General features: G+C 43.4%; 1 protein-coding gene across 6 annotated transcripts in view; it reads right to left on the bottom strand.

The window, feature by feature from the left end:
• Positions 1-19,932, bottom strand: part of LOC123760251 (acylamino-acid-releasing enzyme) — a 246,343-nt gene that overhangs the window by 180,207 nt on the left and 46,204 nt on the right. For all 6 annotated transcript variants that reach the window (XM_069338417.1, XM_069338419.1, XM_045745747.2 and 3 more), the window contains exons 8-10: positions 17,147-17,354; positions 16,215-16,354; positions 3,286-3,460 (exon numbers count right to left, since the gene is read on the bottom strand). In XM_069338417.1, coding sequence (XP_069194518.1) covers positions 3,286-3,460; positions 16,215-16,354; positions 17,147-17,354 — 523 coding nt within the window. The remainder of the gene's footprint in view (positions 1-3,285; positions 3,461-16,214; positions 16,355-17,146; positions 17,355-19,932) is intronic.

The following is a 19,932-nucleotide window of genomic DNA, read 5'->3' as shown; positions in this document are numbered from 1 at the left end:
CCCAGCACTCTATCATATAACGCTTTGAGATTACTGACGGTTTTGGCCTCCACCACCTGGTGAGAAGGTGGTAGAGGCCAAAACTGTGTTGCACTGCTGGTGTCCCACTGCCCCAAGTCCTTAGCCTCTGCCTTCTCTCACAGGTACGCTCTACATGCTTTATCCTGTTTCCTACTTTGTTCAGTTTCCAAAATGCCAGCCTTCTCTACCAAGATATCATTGTGAGTTAACCTGGGGAGCTACTGAGAAACCCCTCATAGAAATCAAGCCTTGAATGTAATGATATGGCTTTTCCTGGTCGGATGGAAGGGTTCAGTTCTGGTGGGTTTTTGGAGGGGGGGGGGGGCATAACTGGCCGACCCCCCTCACAGTGTTCAAGAGAGAACTTGACAAACACCTCCAAAGGATATCTGATCAACCAGGCTGTGACTCGTGTTTCAGGCTGTGAGCAGCCGCGTCCAACAGCCTGATTGACCAGTCCAACAACGAGGAGGCCTGGTCGACGACTGGGCCGCGGGGTTGCAAAGCCCCGAAATCATCTCAAAGTAACCTCTCAAGGAGCAGGTTATAGCTGGACCTCAGATGACCTGGGCTGTCTTGTGGCATCAGTCAGAAACATAATGGTTGGGGTTTTTACCCCATAACAATGATCATTTTCTTTGTTATCCCTAGGTATCCTATTTTCATCAAGCAGTTTCTTGTTTTGTTATGTTTATGCTTTTTGGAAGGTTCTTTCTTGGTGTTAGGGTGATCCGTGATTCAGAGGCTCCCCTCGCCTTGTAAAGAAAGTCTTGGTTCCTGGTATGCAAGGGGAAGTCTCAAAGGCGTGTTCCATCTCCCTACGGCTTCCCCAGCACTTAGCTCAGGGAATTATTGAGAAACTTTAATGGAGCAAATTTAGATAAACATGAATGTCATATTTTGAAACACTGATGTATAGAAACAATGTTTAAATGCTGTCAGAAAACATTTTTAATCAGAACAAAGGTTTCTTTGTAGTAGCCAAGTAACGTGTAGGTTACAGGGGACAAGCGATAATTGTTGTTTATCTATGTGTTGGCCTGCCGCACCAGTATATTACTGTTTGACGCTATAAACTCCACTGTTTTCATTGGTTGTTATTTATGGAGAAGGTGCAATGGTGAAATGTTCAATAAATTACGGATTGCTCACTGCTCTGTACTAAGGATATAATAAGGTAGCCTTTCTAAGATTAAATGCTGTGTTGTTTGGTGTATCTTGCTGATCATTGAGATAGTGACTGGCTGGACATATAATTACCTAAGTAATTACCTAAGTGTAGTTACAGGATGAGAGCTATGTTCGTGGTGTTCCATCTTACCAGCACTCTATGTCATATAACGCTTTGATATGTTAACATGTTATGATATGTTAACTATGTTAACACTCTGGCATGCTAGTTTTGAACTCTTATCACTTGATGTATTTTAATTTGGATGCTACCAACTAATGTTCAAATTCCAGTACGTTAATGAAATTAAAGCTCTGTAATTTTACCACTTCCATGGAGTAATGGACACTGTAATTGATAGGTAGGTTGCAGGGCTTGTATGTTTCTGCTAATGCAAAATCACGTCAAATTAGATACTGGACAAATTATGAGAACTTCTTGGGGGTGCTATGGAGAGTAGACAAAGTGGCCTGTATACATGTATTCTATGGGGCAGGACTTACAGTAAATAGATAGTATTATTTAGTTGACAAGCCGTTTGCTGAAAATGATATACACGATACGTCTAGTGGATTTACAAGAATATACCATTTAATCAAATTATGTAATTTCATAACAAATTATACCTTCTTGTATAATAATGTGTAATAATAAATAAATATTATATATATATATATATATATATATATATATATATATATATATATATATATATATATATATATATATATATATATATATATATATATATATATATATATATATATATATATTTATTTAAAATACAGTGGTACCTCTGTTTAAGAGTTTAATTCGTTCCTGGAGACAGCTTGTATTCCGAAAACTCATAATCTGAAGCTAATTTCCCCATAAGAAATAATGGAAAATGAATTAATCCGTTCTTGACTACCCAAAAACCTCACTTCAAACTAAATTATATATCTAATTCATCTAAATCTACACTACAAAACTATGTTCAAGTTATTACTTATCCTTGCTGATGACTCCTGATGGCATATGGAAGATGGTGAGGAGGGGGGGAGGAGGAGAGGTGTTACTGTTTGGAAAGGGAGTCCCCTTCCACTGTAACATCAGGCAGTGAGGACCTTTCTGGTGTGCACTCTCTGGCACATTTTGCCTGCATACCACTAGGTCCTGGTTGTGGCTCACTGCTCGACTTTATCACAACAAATCTGTCCATGGAAGATTGTTTTTCCCTTCTTCGCAAGATGTCTCTGTAGTGAGGCATCACATTGTCATTGAAAAGATTAATGCAATGGCCTACTACAGCTTTCTCTGGGTGAGTCATTTAAATAAAAGTTTGCATTTCTTCCCACATCTGACACCACTTCTTCTTTTCAACATCCTCAAGTATTTGTGGTCTTTGTTTCGTGATTGTTCTTACGTCTTTTGCCACATTAGCACTCATAATGTCCTTTTTCTTGGCAAGTATAGTGCATATCGTTGACGTGGATTTACTGTATTGCCTACAAAGTTCAACAACACGTGTACCATTTGCATGCTTCCGAATGATCTCTTGCTTTTCCTCTATTGTCATCCTGACATGCGATTTCTTGGCTTGAACCTTACCACAGGCTTTCTTGGGACCCATCGCGAGATATATAATGACACCTTTTATGGTCAAATGACCAAAAATCCAACAAAACACTGAAAATCCTGGAGAAGAATTCAGGCAGGATAGTCACTGGACACGAGTCACTGGTAAACTGAGCGCCGATTGTCGTGCCATCACGGGCTAGTTCGGCCTGTACGCGTATCAACAAACTCGGATTCCGAAGTAACCCTCGCCTTCCGAGGCAAATTTTCTGAGCAAATCCTGCTCGTATTCCAAAAAACTCGTATACAGGGACACTCGTATTCCGAGGTATCACTGTATATAAATAAGCTACTTTATTTTTTTATTTAATATGCATCTCCATATCCATTCTCTGAGCAATGGTAGTGCTGGGGGAAACACAGTATGAACTAAAGTGCTGAATTTCGTTAAAACTTTTGTTAAGTAGGTTGCAGTAATAATGAACCTGACACTAAATTTTGTTTGGTAAGCATCTGCAAAAGGTTCTGAAACTTACCAACATTAACAACATATACAACGATATTGTCAAACTTCATGGAAGAAAACACAAATCGTTTACTATCACTCAACCAGCATCTTCGTGGCAGCCCCGCATAACCATAAATTCCCTTGAAGCTTTTGCCATCTTCAATTTCTTGGTTTCGGTGAACAACATCCACAACAACACGTTTCTGAAAGAGACAGATCATTATTACAATTTTTTATATATATTTTTTTTTAGTGTGTGTGTGTGTGTGTGTGTGTGTGTGTGTGTGTGTGTAATTACCTAAGTGTAGTTACAGGATGAGAGCTACGCTCGTGGTGTCCCGTCTTCCCAGCACTCTTTGTCATATAACGCTTTGAAACTACTGACGGTCTTGGCCTCCACCACCTTCTCACTTAACTTGTTCCAACCGTCTACCACTCTATTTGCGAAGGTGAATTTTCTTATATTTCTTCGGCATCTGTGTTTAGTTAGTTTAAATCTATGACCTCTTGTTCTTGAAGTGCCAGGTCTCAGGAAATCTTCCCTGTCGATTTTATCAATTCCCGTTACTATTTTGTATGTAGTGATCATATCACCTCTTTTTCTTCTGTCTTCTAGTTTTGGCATGTTTAATGCTTCCAACCTCTCCTCGTAGCTCTTGCCCTTCAGTTCTGGGAGCCACTTCGTAGCATGTCTTTGCACCTTTTCCAGTTTGTTGATGTGCTTCTTAAGATATGGGCACCACACAACAACTGCATATTCTAGCTTTGGCCTAACAAAAGTCATGAACAATTTCTTTAGTATATCGCCATCCATGTATTTAAATGCAATTCTGAAGTTAGAAAGCATCGCATAGGCTCCTTGCACAATATTCTTTATGTGGTCCTCAGGTGATAGTTTTCTATCTAGAACCACCCCTAGATCTCTTTCTTTATCAGAATTATTTAAAGATTTCTCACATAATATATAGGTTGTATGGGGTCTATGTTCTCCTATTCCACATTCCATAACATGACATTTATTAACATTAAATTCCATTTGCCAGGTGGTGATCCATATACTTATTTTGTCCAGGTCTTCTTGAAGGGCATGACAATCATCTAAATTTCTTATCCTTCCTATTATCTTAGCATCATCAGCAAACATGTTCATATAATTCTGTATACCAACTGGTAGATCATTTATGTACACAATAAACATCACTGGTGCAAGAACTGAACCCTGTGGTACTCCACTTGTGACATTTCTCCATTCCGATACATTGCCTCTGATTACTGCCCTCATTTTTCTATCAGTCAGAAAATTTTTCATCCATGATAGAAGCTTACCTGTCACCCCTCCAATATTTTCCAGTTTCCAGAACAACCTCTTATGTGGAACTCTGTCGAAAGCCTTTTTTAGGTCCAGATAGATGCAGTCAACCCAACCATCTCTTTCCTGTAATATCTCTGTGGCTCGATCATAGAAACTGAGTAAATTCGATACACAGGATCTTCCAGATCGAAAACCATACTGTCTGTCTGATATTATATCATTTCTCTCCAGGTGTTCTACCCATTTAGTTTTGATTAGTTTTTCCAATACTTTCACTATTACACTCGTCAATGATACAGGTCTATAATTGAGGGGGTCTTCCCTGCTGCCACTTTTGTAGATTGGAACTATGTTAGCCTGTTTCCACACGTCTGCTACGATTCCTGTACACAGGGATGCCTGAAAGATCAGGTGAAGTGGAATGCTGAGCTCAGATGCACATTCTCTCAGAACCCATGGTGAAACGCCATCTGGGCCAGCTGCTTTGTTCTTACCGAGCTCCTTTAGCATATTTTCCACTTCATCTCTAGACACCTCAATCCGCTCTATGTTGTTCTCTGGAATTCTTATTGCGTCTGGTTCTCTGAAGATTTCATTTTGTACAAACACACTTTGGAACTTTTCATTTAATGTTTCGCACATTTCCTTTTCATTTTCCGTGAATCTGTTTCCCATTTTCAACCTCTGTATATTATCCTTTACCTGCAATTTGTTGTTTATGAATTTGTAGAATAGGCCCGATTCTGTTTTACATTTATCTGCTATCCCTTTTTCAAAATTTCTTTCTGCCTCTCTCCTTACTGCTGTATAGTTGTTTCTCGCATCTTTGTATCGCTGGTATGTTTGGGGGTTTGGCCTCTTCCTATACTGATTCCATTTTTGTGTCTTTTGGTCTCTTGCCCTCTCACAATTTCTGTCGAACCAACCCTGTTTTCTGGCCCTGCATCTCTGTTTTGGTATGAATGTTTGTGTGCCTTCCTCGTATAGTTTTAAAAATTTGGCATACATTTCATTTACTTCCCTGCCTATCAACAATTCTGTCCTATTACACTCATTAAAAAAATTTCGAAGTTCCCCATAGTTGCCTCTCCTTAAATCGAGTTTATCAACTGTTTCAATGTCCCCATTTTCTTCTAGATGATATCTTAAAGCATATTTAATGTCTAACAGGACGTGATCACTCTTTCCCAAGGGAGGAAGGTACTGGATGTCAAAAATCTCTTCTTCTTTCCTGGTGAACACTAGATCCAGTACTGACGGTACATCTCCTTCCCTCATTCTTGTGGCTTGCTTTATGTGTTGATACAAGAATGTCTCCAGAATGAGGTTCACAAATCTGCATGTCCAAAAGTCCTCCGTTCTTGCTTCATAGGCCTCCCAGTCTATTGCTCTAAAGTTGAAGTCCCCCAGTATCTACAGTCGTGATTTATCTTTATCTGCTTGTACAATAATATCTCTCATGACCATTATGAGGCCCTCTCGTTTGTCATCCAGTTCTTCCTTTGTCCATGTGTTGCTTGCTGGTGGGCTGTAGGTATTTACAATTATCAGCTTATCATCCTGATTCCAGACCTGCAATGCCATTATGTCAATATCTCGAGGGTTTTCAAATATTAACTCTTTTTACCTTCAGGTGTTTTTTCACCAGTACAGCCACTCCTCCTCCCTTCCTAGTTTTCCTGTCACGTCTCCAAACTGAATAGCCTCTTGGGAATATGACTTCATTTATTATATTTCCTTCAAGTTTTGTCTCTGATAATGCAACAATATCTGGGACCCTAAGCTGGATTACATCTTGCAACTCCAAAGTTTTTGACCTCACTCCATCTATGTTGGTATATACAATTTTCAGGAACATGTTCCCTTTTCCTTTGCTCTTTACTCCCCCTTCCACTAATGATCTTGTTGCTTTGTTTTTATGTACCATTTCACAAGCTTTCCAGTCCCTGTCACTTTGTAAAAAAAAGAATTTCTGTCTTCTTCATTTCTATCCCCATTTAGACGTTTTGCCTCAATTAGGTTCATTTTCAGCTTTTCTCTGTCTTCCTTGGAGAGGTCTTGTCTTATTGACCAAAGTTTGCCAACCTCATCACTCTGCAGTTTCCTGGCATTTCTTAGCACTTCCATCATGTTTTTCACTCCATTAAACGTCACCCTTAAGGGGCGGTTCTTTTCTTTCTCATATTTTCCTATTCTTCTAAAATCACTGTGTGTGTGTGTGTATTTCTGAAATCTGTTTAATCTTGTAACTTTCTTTAGGAAATTAGCCATTTCTTCCATATCCACACCGGGCTGCCAACTAACCTGCATACAGGCAACAGTAAACAAGACCTAAACACACTCCATACATGAAGATCTGCGGAGAGCCTCAAGCTGTTTTGATAGGTCAACCTGCCGATTTCTTGGAATGGGCCAAGACTTGGGAAGGGAAGGGAAGGGAAGGGAAGGGAAGGGAAGGGAAGGGAAGGGAAGGGAAGAGGACCAGGAAAACAAGCTTGAACAACCAAAAATTAGGATTTAAATGACTACATAGCAGTCAGAACAATTCTGTTTGCAAGCATTTCCATCCTGTGTAGCATGGGAAGGAGCTTTACCAGATGAAAGAGGTAAAGGTAAGACCACTGACCCTAATCCTGGCAAAATGAGTGCACCGCAAAAGCTTCATAATATTGAAATGGTGTTACATGTACATAGACTGGGAACAACTGATTCATGCACAGGTGGACAACTCCACCTGCTAATTGACTTAAAAAGCCAGGTGGTGGTTTTGTCCACCAACTGCTCCATGGGAGAAAGATCTGGGTAAGTACTACAGTAGTTTGGAAATAGGAATATTGATTTATGAAAGACACTACCAAACGACATAATAGACGTAGCACCACTAGATTGATTCAACATACATTGTATATACAGTATATTGGAATAAATTTGGTTGGGTATAAACAGGAGCTGTCTCACATGGCCCAAAAAGGTCATCTGCAGTTTGTTTTTATTCTTATATTATTATGTAATGATCCAGTTTCCTGTTAGGACTTTGACATATATTAGGAACAGAATGAGCTCTAGTACGAACCATTGTAATACTCTGAGCCGTGTTAACAGTATTATGGCCCCCTGTGCCAACCTAATACGACACCCTAACCAAACCACCCCACGACAACCACTCATAGGAAAAAAGTAAATGGTTAATAATATTAAACATATATTTATTTTATTGGCACTTCAACACAATTGGTGTTAAAACATTAAAAACATGCTGTAGAGCAGCAACTAATCAAAATGATAAAACATTTGAACAATACACAAGGATTGAAAAACACAATAATACTCAGTAAGCTACACAGATTAGATGGCACAATATGAAATTACTACAAACTTCTTATGCTGTGGCATTTCTTTTCAGAGAATTGCTTTATTATTGGCTTGAATTCAATGGTCTTCAGGATGTCATTTTCCATGCACACGAGTGAAAGCCAGTTCAAACAATGCTGCCCCATTGTGCTACAAAGCTGATATTGTATAAGTTTCAGTCTTGAAAAAGAACGTTCTCCTGTACAGTTGGTCACCGTCATGCACACCAACACTCTAGAGTGCAATTTCAACATTCGGGAATATATATTTCAAATTGTCCGAAATTATTTTTCTGTGCAGTGAAAGGGGAGTCACAATTTTCATCAAGAGCCATATAGTGCTTGAGATGCTCACATTCATTTTTTGATTTTAATGAGAAGTACTTCTTCTGCTGATCCATCATATCTTCTAAGACGCTTACTTTGTTTTCATTCCCACTTTTTCCCCATCACTCTAATCTGAACACACACTCCTGGCTTTGAATTAATATTCATTAAATTTGTCTATAGTTTCCTGAAGAGAAGTTTTCATAGACTCAAGAAAATTCGTGGCAACAAGGATGTTCACATCTTTTAATTGCAGGACTTTGTTTTTGTTTTGTTTATATTTTCTAGCATGTCATTCCAAAGAATTGTGAGAAAGGTTGTTTCCAGGTTTTCCACTTTTTTGCTGAATCCTTCTGCCTCTCGCCTTGTATTCATTTGCTGTTCATTGTCAGGTGATAGTGAATCCAGTGATTGTTTTATTTTCTCAAACCCCCCATACAGAACATGAACATTATCAAAATGTGCTGACCATCGTGTGTCAGAGACACTTGACCACAAAATCTCTTCCTAAAGATGATGTCAATACATTCCAGTGATGAGTAGAACCGGCAACAAATAAATACAGATGCTGAACAAAGTATAAGAATTTGACAGTCTGTAGAGAACATTCTGCTGCTTTTACTCCCACCATGTTCAAGCTGTGTTCAGCACAAGGGACATAAATGGCAAACTCATTGAGTTGATTTGATGAATCCGTGCTTGCAATCCAGTATATCGTCCAGACATATTTGAGGCATTATCGTATGACTGACCACGGCAATTTGATAGTAGATTTTATTCTCATTAAGAAAATCCACGACAGTGTGTTAGACCCTTTGCTTTATGACAAAAGAAGGGGATGAACATCAAGAAACGTTCCACAGGCTCATAGCCTTTAATGAATCGGACAGTAAATGTCAGTTGATCTGTGTGAGAGATGTCTGGAGTGGAATCTACACTTATTAAATAATACTTTGACACTTTTACTTCTTCAAGAACAATACAAAGAATCTGTTATTCCATTAATTCAATAAATTCCTCACAAATATTTGCAGATAAATATGCCGGATTCCCTTTTCCAGGATTTCCATATATTTTGAGATGTTCTTCCAAGAGGGGGTCAAATTCACTCAGCAGCTCTAGTATACCTAAATAGTTGCCATTTTTTGCTGACTCAATAATCTGATTTTCTCCACGAAATGGCAAATCTCTAGAGGCAAGAAAGCGAATTACAAAAACCACACTTGTCAACACTTTATGCCAATATTCCTGCTCTGAGCAATGTTGCTCAGGTAATAAAGAATCTATTATTTCAGTTTCTTTATGCCTTATCAAATATGATGTCATGCACTTTCGATGTTGTTCTCCATTTCATGTTCTACAGCAACATTATTGTGCTTCCAGTCATTGAACCCCAATGTAGCAAAGGGAGATTCTTTCCTGGACAATAGGCGACATACAAAGCAGTCCAAATGACCTTGGGATGGTGAATAGAGTAGCCTTTCACGTTTTACATACTTGCCATTCCGCAGTTCACATTTCAACACATTGTTTGATAAATACCTTGCCTTCATACTCTCTACTCCAGCTGTTTTATACACTCTGCATGAGTTTGAAAGATTGCTATCATGATTCTGATATGATGAGGAATCCAGTACACTATGAATTGAGTAATCTATTGTGTTATTATCATTAATGTTCCATAGCCACAGATCTGTCTCTTGGATTGCAAACTCCTTTACTGTTACAGATTTGGGTATTTCCTCTTGTAAAATGTCACCAGCAGCAGCAACAGGCAATGATGGTATGTCTGCCGAAACTGGATGATTGGTAGCAGGAATGGATGTAGATGTGGATGCTACATCTGAAGGAATGGTACGAGTGGCTGTCGTTGCACCTGTTGAGCCCCGATGTTAATTTTGGAAGTTCTCCTATCTTATCCTAATACATGGCATTGTTTATGGATTTGACTAATCCGTTACAAATGGGACATAACTATTAGTAAGAATTTAAGCACTTTAATATTGATGTTTAGTATCAATCTGCCTTAGAAGGTTAGGTAGGTTGCTCGAGTTCATAAATTTCTGGTTAGGCAAAACCCTTGCATTTTGTGCAGAGCAGCCAATTGAGAGAACAAGCTGCATGGATATTTATGTATGGTCCATCCTAAAAAACCAGCGTTGAATGTAATGAAATGCCATTTTCTGGGTGAGTCCCGGAGGCTCCCCGAAGCTATCCAGGCTGAATGGATATGTATAACATTCTGGCATCAGTCAAAGTGCTAGGAGTTCTTGCCTACCGGGGACCACAAGCCAGAACCTGGCCCTCTCAGAGAGGCACGAGGAGCAATGGCCTATAGAAACCCCTTTGTGATTGGGAGCATTCTATGTCTGCCATCGACCGGGACAGGCACCCAGAAAGGTAGGCGCCCCAAAACAAACCCCTATTCTGGTGAAATTATTGCTACCGAAAGCCAAACGAGTGGACAAAACTCCCCAAACAAAATTATCAAACTAGCATGACGTCATCACGTCGCCGCGCCACCATCTGCGCAACCCTCCCCTCCCCGAGAGGGGGAAGGGGGAGCCCCAGACCCTCCACGCCGGCGATCCAACTGGCAGTTCTTAGGCTGGATGTCAAATACGCGAAAAACGCAGCCAACCGGAGGGAGGACGGGATGCCGGGGAGCCTCCGGGACTCACCCAGAAAATGGCGTTTCATTACATTCAATGCTAGTTTTCTTGGGGGAGCCCCGTCAGCTCCCCGGAGCTACCTCCCCAAAGATAAGTAAAACAGGGAAGGAACCGGGAGGCGGATACCACACGTCCTAACTGAACAACCAAAACCAGAGACAAAACAAAGACCAAAACGAGAAGAAAAAAAGACCACCCAGGCCAACGACCAGGATGGCCCCAAAACTCAAGAGCAGGCCAGAGGGGAACAACGCCCAGGACAGCAAATGGAATGGAGCAGAAGGAACTGCAACACTGAACGTAAGCAGGAGCGGCTCTGCCAGCACCACCCAACATGAGGTGACAGGACAATCCCAGACGACGGTCCCAGAACAACCCCGAAGGGAAGACAAGCCAACCCTATCAAAGACCGAAGGACCCTTCGCAATGATATGAAATCCACACACTGCCCCCGAGACGAAACACGCAGGTGGGAGACCAATAACCTGGTCCCAATAACCTGGGACCTGTGTTCAGATTCGTAAAACGCGAAGCTAAAAACAGCGACCTCGCAACCCAAAGGAGCAACATAACCAGCTCCAGCAGGGAAGAATGAGACACGCATCCCCGAGGCATCCAAGAGGAGAACTACCGAGGACGAGAAACCGCAGGAAAGCAAACACACCCGGTCCGGAAAAGGAACAAAGAAAAACCGAAACCAGGACCGGAACCCAGCAAACCCGGTTCCAAGAAAAGGAACCAGGAAAGCAGGAGCGGCAGACCGAAAAGTCTACACCCCCCCCACAGACAGCGCAACCCAAAGCCTGCAGAAAACCACACAGAAATCGCAGGAACTTGGTACCAAAACGGAACACCGGAGAAGTCCAAAAGCAGGACGTGGAACATGGACAGAGGCCCACCCGAGCACCAAACAGGATAACCAAGAAGCACTTACCCAGACACAAAAAAGTGTAGCATGGGGAGGAAAAACGGAAATAAGTAAGGAAACCACGAAAACGGCCCAAGGAGCAGCCGGGAAGTAACGCACATGACCAACCACAAAATGTGTAGAGGAGCGCGTACATACCTGAGGGACCTTACGGACAGCAGGGTGCAGCCAGGCACCAAAGATAGGCAAGGAAAGTGTCCAGACAGGGAAAAAACCCAGGGGTCGACAACGAAAACAAAAGCACCAAAATGCGGGGCAGAGCCCCACAGGACAACAAAGAACAAAAGATGAACAAAAAAGGCACTAACGACACATGCAAGGTGACCAAACACCACACCAAACACCCCAGTCAGGAGCCATCGACGCAATCCCGCCAAGCGGGGGAAGAGGAAACAAGGATGGAACAGTAAACAAGGGTGGCGGAGTGAGGAGAGTATCCCAAGAAGATACTCGCTCCAAACGCATGAGCCTAACCAGAGAAGCAAAGCTCTCCAAAGTATAACGATGGAACTCAAACCGTTCCATACGTCCAAGGAAAAGTCCTGCCAACCTGTGGAGAACTGTGAGGCAGCGCCCAAGCATATAACCAGCAGAGTAGCAAAGAATAACTAGACTACCTGCAAGTGTGGTCTAGAACAGACATGCGAGACACCGTATCGACACTCAGAGCGCCCAACCCGCACCATTGCCCGCCAAAATATCACCCACAACTATTGTATATGCAACAAAAGATAAGTAGTTCCTTAGTGTTTGTGTTTATTGACCAATCCCCATGAAACAATAGAAACTGGGATAGTGGCACAAGCCACCCTTGCGGCACATTGTGGGCACGAAACAACGGACATAAAAGGGATAAGCGCAGAATCTGGAAAGACCGGAGGAATGACCTGCACTGTAATAGGCCTGGTGACGCGCGGAACTAAATACCACGTAACGTGGTGGTGGGGCCCCACGATTGGTGCAAGGGCGGGTTGGACATGTATGTGAGTGGGAATGGATGGTAAGAAACAGTAGCAACCTCGCACGGGCCAATAGGCCCTCCGCAGGTCCACTGTACTTATGTCCATATGTTTGTACACACAAGGAGACACAGGAGGTAGTGAGCACCCAAAGGAGCCACAGACACTAAAAGAACCTCATTGTCAGAGGGGAAAGGAAGCGAAAAGCACCAAAAAGCCATGTGGAGGAGGCAGAAGCCACCCACAGGAGCAAACGTGAAGACAGAGCCCAGAAGGCTCAGGAAACTGCACAATCGTCAACTGACAGGAGAAGCGGGGCCCAAGAGCCAGAGCCAACCCCCGCAAGCACAACTAGGCAAGCACCCCACCAAAAGTGAGAACCAGCACTAGGCCGACAGAAGCGCCAGACAAGACAACCTCACCTGCAGAGCAGACAAAACCGTGCCACAACACAGGCGAGCCAAGTAACACACCAGGAGCAGCGCTAAAGGTGTGCCCGAAAGCCATGCAGACTCGAGGCAGTAGGCATAGTATGTACCCTTACCTGAATAAAATGCGAGGTCGAAGGAGAAATACGGCCAGAGGCGCGCACCCTGCAGAAGACGAAGCAGTACAGAGGGAGAACAAAGTGACACCCCCAGATATAAATCCAAAACACCCTCAGCATCCAGAGGGCCACAAATGGAGGGAGAAACGAGCAAGAAGCCGTAGAAAACCACGAGAAACGGCGCAAACACACGAGCATACCGCCCGTAAACAAAACGCACACCACGGCCCCAGCACACGAGGTACGAAACGCACCACCCGTCCACCGGGAGGCGTGGCTCGTACACCAGGCGGACACAGATCGTACACACAACGTACAGACATCGTACAAACACCAGGAAGGTGTGCGGAACGAAAGACAAAGAACGCCGAAACTGGAAGTAGAGATGAAGCGAAAACAAAACAAGGCGAAAACATAGCAAAAGAAAACAGATGATGGAAGGGAACCAACAAGGCCGACAAAAGACCCGATGGAAACCACATCAAAAATCAACAGACGTTCCAATAATATTGGAAGGTACGAAGAGACTCGCGAACCAACGAGAACGCTTTGCCCGAAACGCTTTGCGTAATAGTGGCTTTAGGCATTGTATGTACTAGCCCTATCTATAAATTCATCATTCTTTGTAAAATCTCTTTTACGTATGTACCTTACCTAAATAAACATTTATTTTTATTATTTAGAACCCCGACAAGCACCCCTGACCAAGGAACTTGCAGGTACAATGATACGAAACGGTTGAGGCACTATGTACTAGGCCAAGATAGAAATCCATCAATGTTTGTTTCACACCTTGTATGGATGTACCTTACCTGAACACTTTTTTTTTTTTTTTTTTTTTTGAACAGCATCGTGCCATAAGAGTGAAAAGGGTAAGGAAAAGGGGGTGAAAAACACCCCCAGGAACGACAGGACCGACGAACCCGAAGGAACACGGAACCGAACCCAGGGAGGGGTATACCCGAAAACAACAGTAACACAGAGGGAAGGAACAACCCCACTGAGGAACTACCAGCCCCACACCAAAGGTACAAGGACCCAAGAGGGGCAAACGGGGCCGAGGCCCCCCAGGCAACCCCTTCCTAACCCCGGGAACCTCTACGGCATGACCCAGAGCCAAGCCGCACCCCCAAAGCCCCAGCTTAACAAGGAAAAGCCGGGGCAGCCGTGCAAACACTAATGAAGGGAGCCCACTGGTCAGACCCATACGGCACGGCTGGAGGAACCAACTCGAATGCCTCTGCTGCCACCCCGGAAGAGGAAAACCCCCGAGACCGCCCGAGTCTCAACCCAACCAGACCCCGCCCCAACCCCGAAACCCGCCTATAGTTCGGAGCAGGAAGCAAGGGAGGAAGTGAGTAGAACAGAAGGGGAGGAACAAGAAGCGGAAAGAGCCAGAGCCGAAGCGACCCCCACCCCCAAGTCCAGACCACTACCACCAAAACCGGGCAGTCTCGGGGCATCCGGGGCCGCAAACCAAGAGCGTTGCAGAAACACACACCCAGCAAGCAACGCCGCAGCCGCCTGCACCCGATTATCAAGACCAGTGGCCTGGGTGAAGGAGAGCGCGTACCGACAACAATCATCGGACGACTCCGGGTCACAAGAACAAGGACCCAACAGGCAGCATGGAGGAGGAACAACCGGTGAGTGTCACCCTGAGACAAGGGGACAGATCAACCGTCAACTCGCAGGACTCCAGGGGGACTCCAGGGACACAGCTAGAGGACCACGGAGCCCCCGTGGGGTTTCCCAGGGCCCTTAGCCTTTGGTACACGCTAAGGGAAGCCCAGGCAGGGTACCGCGAACCGGCGCCCAAATCTACCAACAAACTGCTAAAGCTGAACCCCCGGGACGTGAACACTCACGGGGGCCAAGCGGGGAGTATCGCCAACAGAAGAATTCGAAAGAAAATCACCTAGAACAGGAAAGGGGGACCATAGTAAAGGCAGACCCTCCACCAGGCAAAAACAAAAACAAAAGAAAAACCCTGCAATAGGACAACATACCCAGGCGGAACAGAGCCGGCAGCTGTTAATGGTGAAAACTAGCTGTGCAGTACCCCGTGCTCCTACCAGTGACGAAAACTACGACCTACCCAGAGACAAACCAGGGCAACAAAACCCCAGCCGACTCCAAGGGCGGCCCAGTACCGAGCAGTAAAGGACACAGTGAAGGCAGAACCCAAGGTGACTTGTGGAAGGTGGCCCCAAGTCCCAAGGGTAGTACTTACAGAACACCTAGGGAAGATAGCCCTAGGCACATGACGCCCGAGTACCGTGGAATCTTACTCCTGGCTCACACCCCACCGGTAGAGACAGTCCACACCACAAGGCACAGAACTGAAACAAAAACCGGAGCCAGAGGCACTCGACCAGCCAGTAATACCATCAGCCAAGAACTGCCAGTTGGATCGCCGGCGTGGAGGGTCTGGGGCTCCCCCTTCCCCCTTTCGGGGGGGGGGGGGGGTTGCGCAGACGGTAGCGCGGCGACGTGATGACGCCATGCTAGTTTGATAATTTTGTTTGGGGAGTTTTGTCCACTCGTTCGGCTTTCGGTAGCAATAATTTCACCAGAATAGGGGTTTGTTTTGGGGCACCTACCTTTCTGGGTGCCTGTCCCGGTCGATGGCAGACATAGAATGCTCCCAATCACAAAGGGGTTTCTATAGGCCATTGCTCCTCGTGCCTCTCTGAGGGGGCCAGGTTCTGGCTCGTGGTCCCTGGTAGGCAAGAACTCCTAGCACTTTGACTGATGCCAGAAAGTTATACATATCCAATCAGCCTGGATAGCTCCGTGGAGCCGACGGGGCTCCCCCCAGAAAAAACACAACTCATATACAAAATCCTAAATAGATCATACTTGCTTGTTAGGCCAGGAGAGAAGGCACAGCTGGGCACACTTGGCATGGGGTCCACCAACCTTCGAGAACAGGTACATGATGCTGGATCCATCGGGGCTTACACAAGGGCTTCGAATGTTTCCGCCCTCTTCAATTATACCTGACAATTGGGTATGAAGTAATGACAGCATTTAGGCCACATTTAGACAATAATGATTATAAATTCTACACTACAAATAGAAATATTAATGTTGACCAAACCACACACTTAAAAGTGAAGGGACGACGACGTTTGGGTCCGTCCAGGACCATTCACAATCGACTTGAGAATGGTCCAAGTCGATTGTACTCAAGTACTCAAGTCGATTGTGAATGGTCCAGGACAGACCGAAACGTCAACATCCCTTCACTTTCTAGTGTGTGGCTGGTCAACATATTTCAGCCATACTATTGTGACTTCTCGTCTGCATACAGAAATATTAATAATTCCCATACTTGGGGACAGAAAGCCTGTACTTGGGTCTATAGAAGTCCCCTTAGGCCTACTACTAACCTTCCCAGGATGCACCCCACAACCATTGCCTGACTCTTGGCTATCCATTTTACTGATAGGTGAACAGAGGCATCAGGTGAAAGGCAATGTAGCCGACCATTTCTGTCCCAGCCAGGAATGGATCCCGGGTCCTTCAGTTGTGAACCAAGAACTTAGACCGCTGCTACAGTCAATTGGACTTAAAAGTAAGGAATTATATGTGGCTTTCCATACAATTTGTAATTCTGTTATTGCATCAAGTAAAACATACAGATTATTTACTGAAAATAAGAAAACAAATGATGCATTAAGGACTTTTATAAGTAATAAATATTATTCAGAAATTGTTATATCCCAAAATAATCTAGTGAATGAAAGGTCAACTGTTACACCATAAACTGAACCCTTAACTACACATACTGTAGTTGCCTTCCAAATCCATATGGAAGAGTTTGGATTCTCGGTTGTGGCAATATAAGAGTCCTAATCGGTAGGGTTTACTGACAAAGGCCACTCCGAAGATGCCATCGTCGCCTGGAGCCCACACCAGCTGGCCCGGGCACAAACCATCCTCCAGTTCCTGGCACTTTATCTCTCCCGATTGTACGTTCAGAAAGCAAACGACAGACTGAAAAATAACATTATCAATTAAGATATGCAAGTGTTTGCAAATGAATGAATGAGTGGAAGGGAAAGAAGGAGTGGGTAAATGATAGGGTGCAAGCATGTATATTTGTGTATTATTTCTAAATTGTTATTATTCTACCTAACTGTATTTACTAGAGAAGAGCTATGCTCATGGTGTTCCGTCATTATAATGAATTGTATCAAAAGCAGTCTTAACCCTTGAACAGCGGCCATAGAATAATGATCATTCCTTCCTATGTGCAAAAAAATGAAAAACATTCAATAAATAATTTTTCATTACAGAATTATTATTACAATCAAATTATTATCGCTTCCCTCATCACGATCGACTTGAGAATGGTTCAGGATGGACCAAAACGTCGTCATCCCTTCACTTTCTAGTGTGCGGTCTGGTCAACATAGAATGATAATTTGTATACAAAAACATGAAAATGAGTGAATTTTCTTCTTTTACTGGGTGGAGGCGCTCTGAAAGGTTGGGCAGTGGCTATGGTCTGGTGTCCGTCAACATACGATGCCCAACTTTGCTGACGTTGAGGTATGTGAGACACAGGACTACTGTCTTCTCCCCAGAGGTGTCATTTATCATTTATCACTTGTTTCTCTTTATTTGCAAGTGTGTACTTACCTAGTTGTGCTTGTGGGGGTTGAGCTCTGGCTCTTTGGTCCTGCTTCTCAACCAAATATATATCAACCTGTATATATATATCATATATATACAGGATGTAGGTAGTTACAGTAGTTACTAAGTGTAGTTACAGGATGAGAGCTACGCTCGTGGTGTCCCGTCTACCCAACACTCTTTGTCATATAATGCTTTGAAACTACTGACGGTTTTGGCCTCCACCACCTTCTCACTTAACTTGTTCCAACCATCTACCACTCTGTTTGCAGAAGTGAATTTTCTTATATTTCTTTGGCATCTTTGTTTAATTAGTTTAAATCTATGACCTCTTGTTCTTGAAGTTCCAGGTCTCAGGAAATCTTCCCTGTCGATTTTATCAATTCCTGTTACTATTTTGTACGTAGTGATCATATCACCTCTTTTTCTTCAGTCTTTTAGTTTTGGCATATTTAATGGGTCTATCCTCTCCTCGTAGCTCTTGCCCTTCAGTTCTGGGAGCCACTTAGCAGCATGTCTTTGCACCTTTTCCAGTTTGTTGATGTGCTTCTTAAAATATGGGCACCACACAACCGCTGCATATTCTAGCTTTAGCCTAACAAAAATCGTGAACAATTTCTTTAGTATTTCTCCATCCATGTATTTAAATGCAATTCTGAAGTTAGAAAGCATGGCATAGGCTCCTTGCACAACGTTCTTTATGTGGTCCTCAGGAGATAGTTTTCTATCTAGAACCACCCCTAGATCTCTTTCTTTATCAGATTTTTTAAGGATTTTTCACATAATTTATAGGTTGTGTGGGGTCTATGTTCTCCTATTCTACATTCCATAAAATGGCATTTATTCACATTAAATTCCATTTGCCAAGTGGTGCTCCATATACTTATTTTGTCCAGGTCTTCTTGAAGGGCATGACAATCATCTAAATTTCTTATCCTTCCTATTATCTTAGCATCATCAGCAAACATGTTCATATAATTCTATATTCCAACTGGTAGATCATTTCTGTAGATAATGAACATCACCGGTGCAAGAACTGAACCCTGTGGTACTCCGCTTGTGACATTTCTCCAGTTCGATACATTGCCTCTGATTACTGCCCTCATTTTTCTATCAGTCAGAAAATTTTTCATCCCTGTTAGAAGCTTACCTGTCACCCCTCCAATATTTTCAAGTTTCCAGAACAACCTCTTATGTGGAACTATTTCGAAAGCCTTTTTTTAGGTCCAGATAGATGCAGTCAACCCAACCATCTCTTTCCTGTAAAATCTCTGTGGCTCTATCATAGAAACTGAATAAATTCGATACACAGGATCTTCCAGATCGAAAACCATACTGTCTGTCTGATATGTATATTATTTCTTTCCAGGTGTTCTACCCTGTCATGTGAATCCCCTGCATAGCAGTGGAACTGCCTTTTTCCTTCACCTTCAATGCCTCTGCACTGGAAGTATACATCTACACCAGCCCAGATGAGTCATCAGTACTGCCACCTCTCCATACCCCCCAGGGCCTGCCACGGCCTGGTATGACTCAGAGGCAAGCTGGGTGCCTCTGCTAACCGGTAGTTTGCCCCCACAAACAAGCAGTCAGCAGCCTTCAAACAAGTGGTGCAGCTCAACACAAAGGCACCGCCAGCCATAATGAGCAGTTTGCTAGTTGATCAATGTCCACCTCGTGTTGACACTGGATGAGTCATCACTGCAGGACTATATAAAGGGTGCTGCCTCCCTGGAGAGCCAGTCTCTCCCTTAGTGCTCTAGGATCACCTAAGTGTCTCTCACCCGTCATCCACCTTCAGCCAATGTCGTGTGATTGATGCCATGGTGGTATGGTAGCTGTCTTCAGTACACCATTTAAGATGGTGTACTGAAGACATTTTACATTTAAGATCATACTAACTTGTTCACTTTTGCATTACATGAGAGCCAAGTAT

The sequence above is a fragment of the Procambarus clarkii genome, chromosome 39 (genome assembly GCF_040958095.1).
Source record: "Procambarus clarkii isolate CNS0578487 chromosome 39, FALCON_Pclarkii_2.0, whole genome shotgun sequence".
NCBI lineage: Eukaryota > Metazoa > Arthropoda > Malacostraca > Decapoda > Cambaridae > Procambarus > Procambarus clarkii.
The sequence above is the reverse complement of the archived record's forward strand: the minus strand, read 5'-3'. Positions and strand labels throughout refer to the sequence as shown.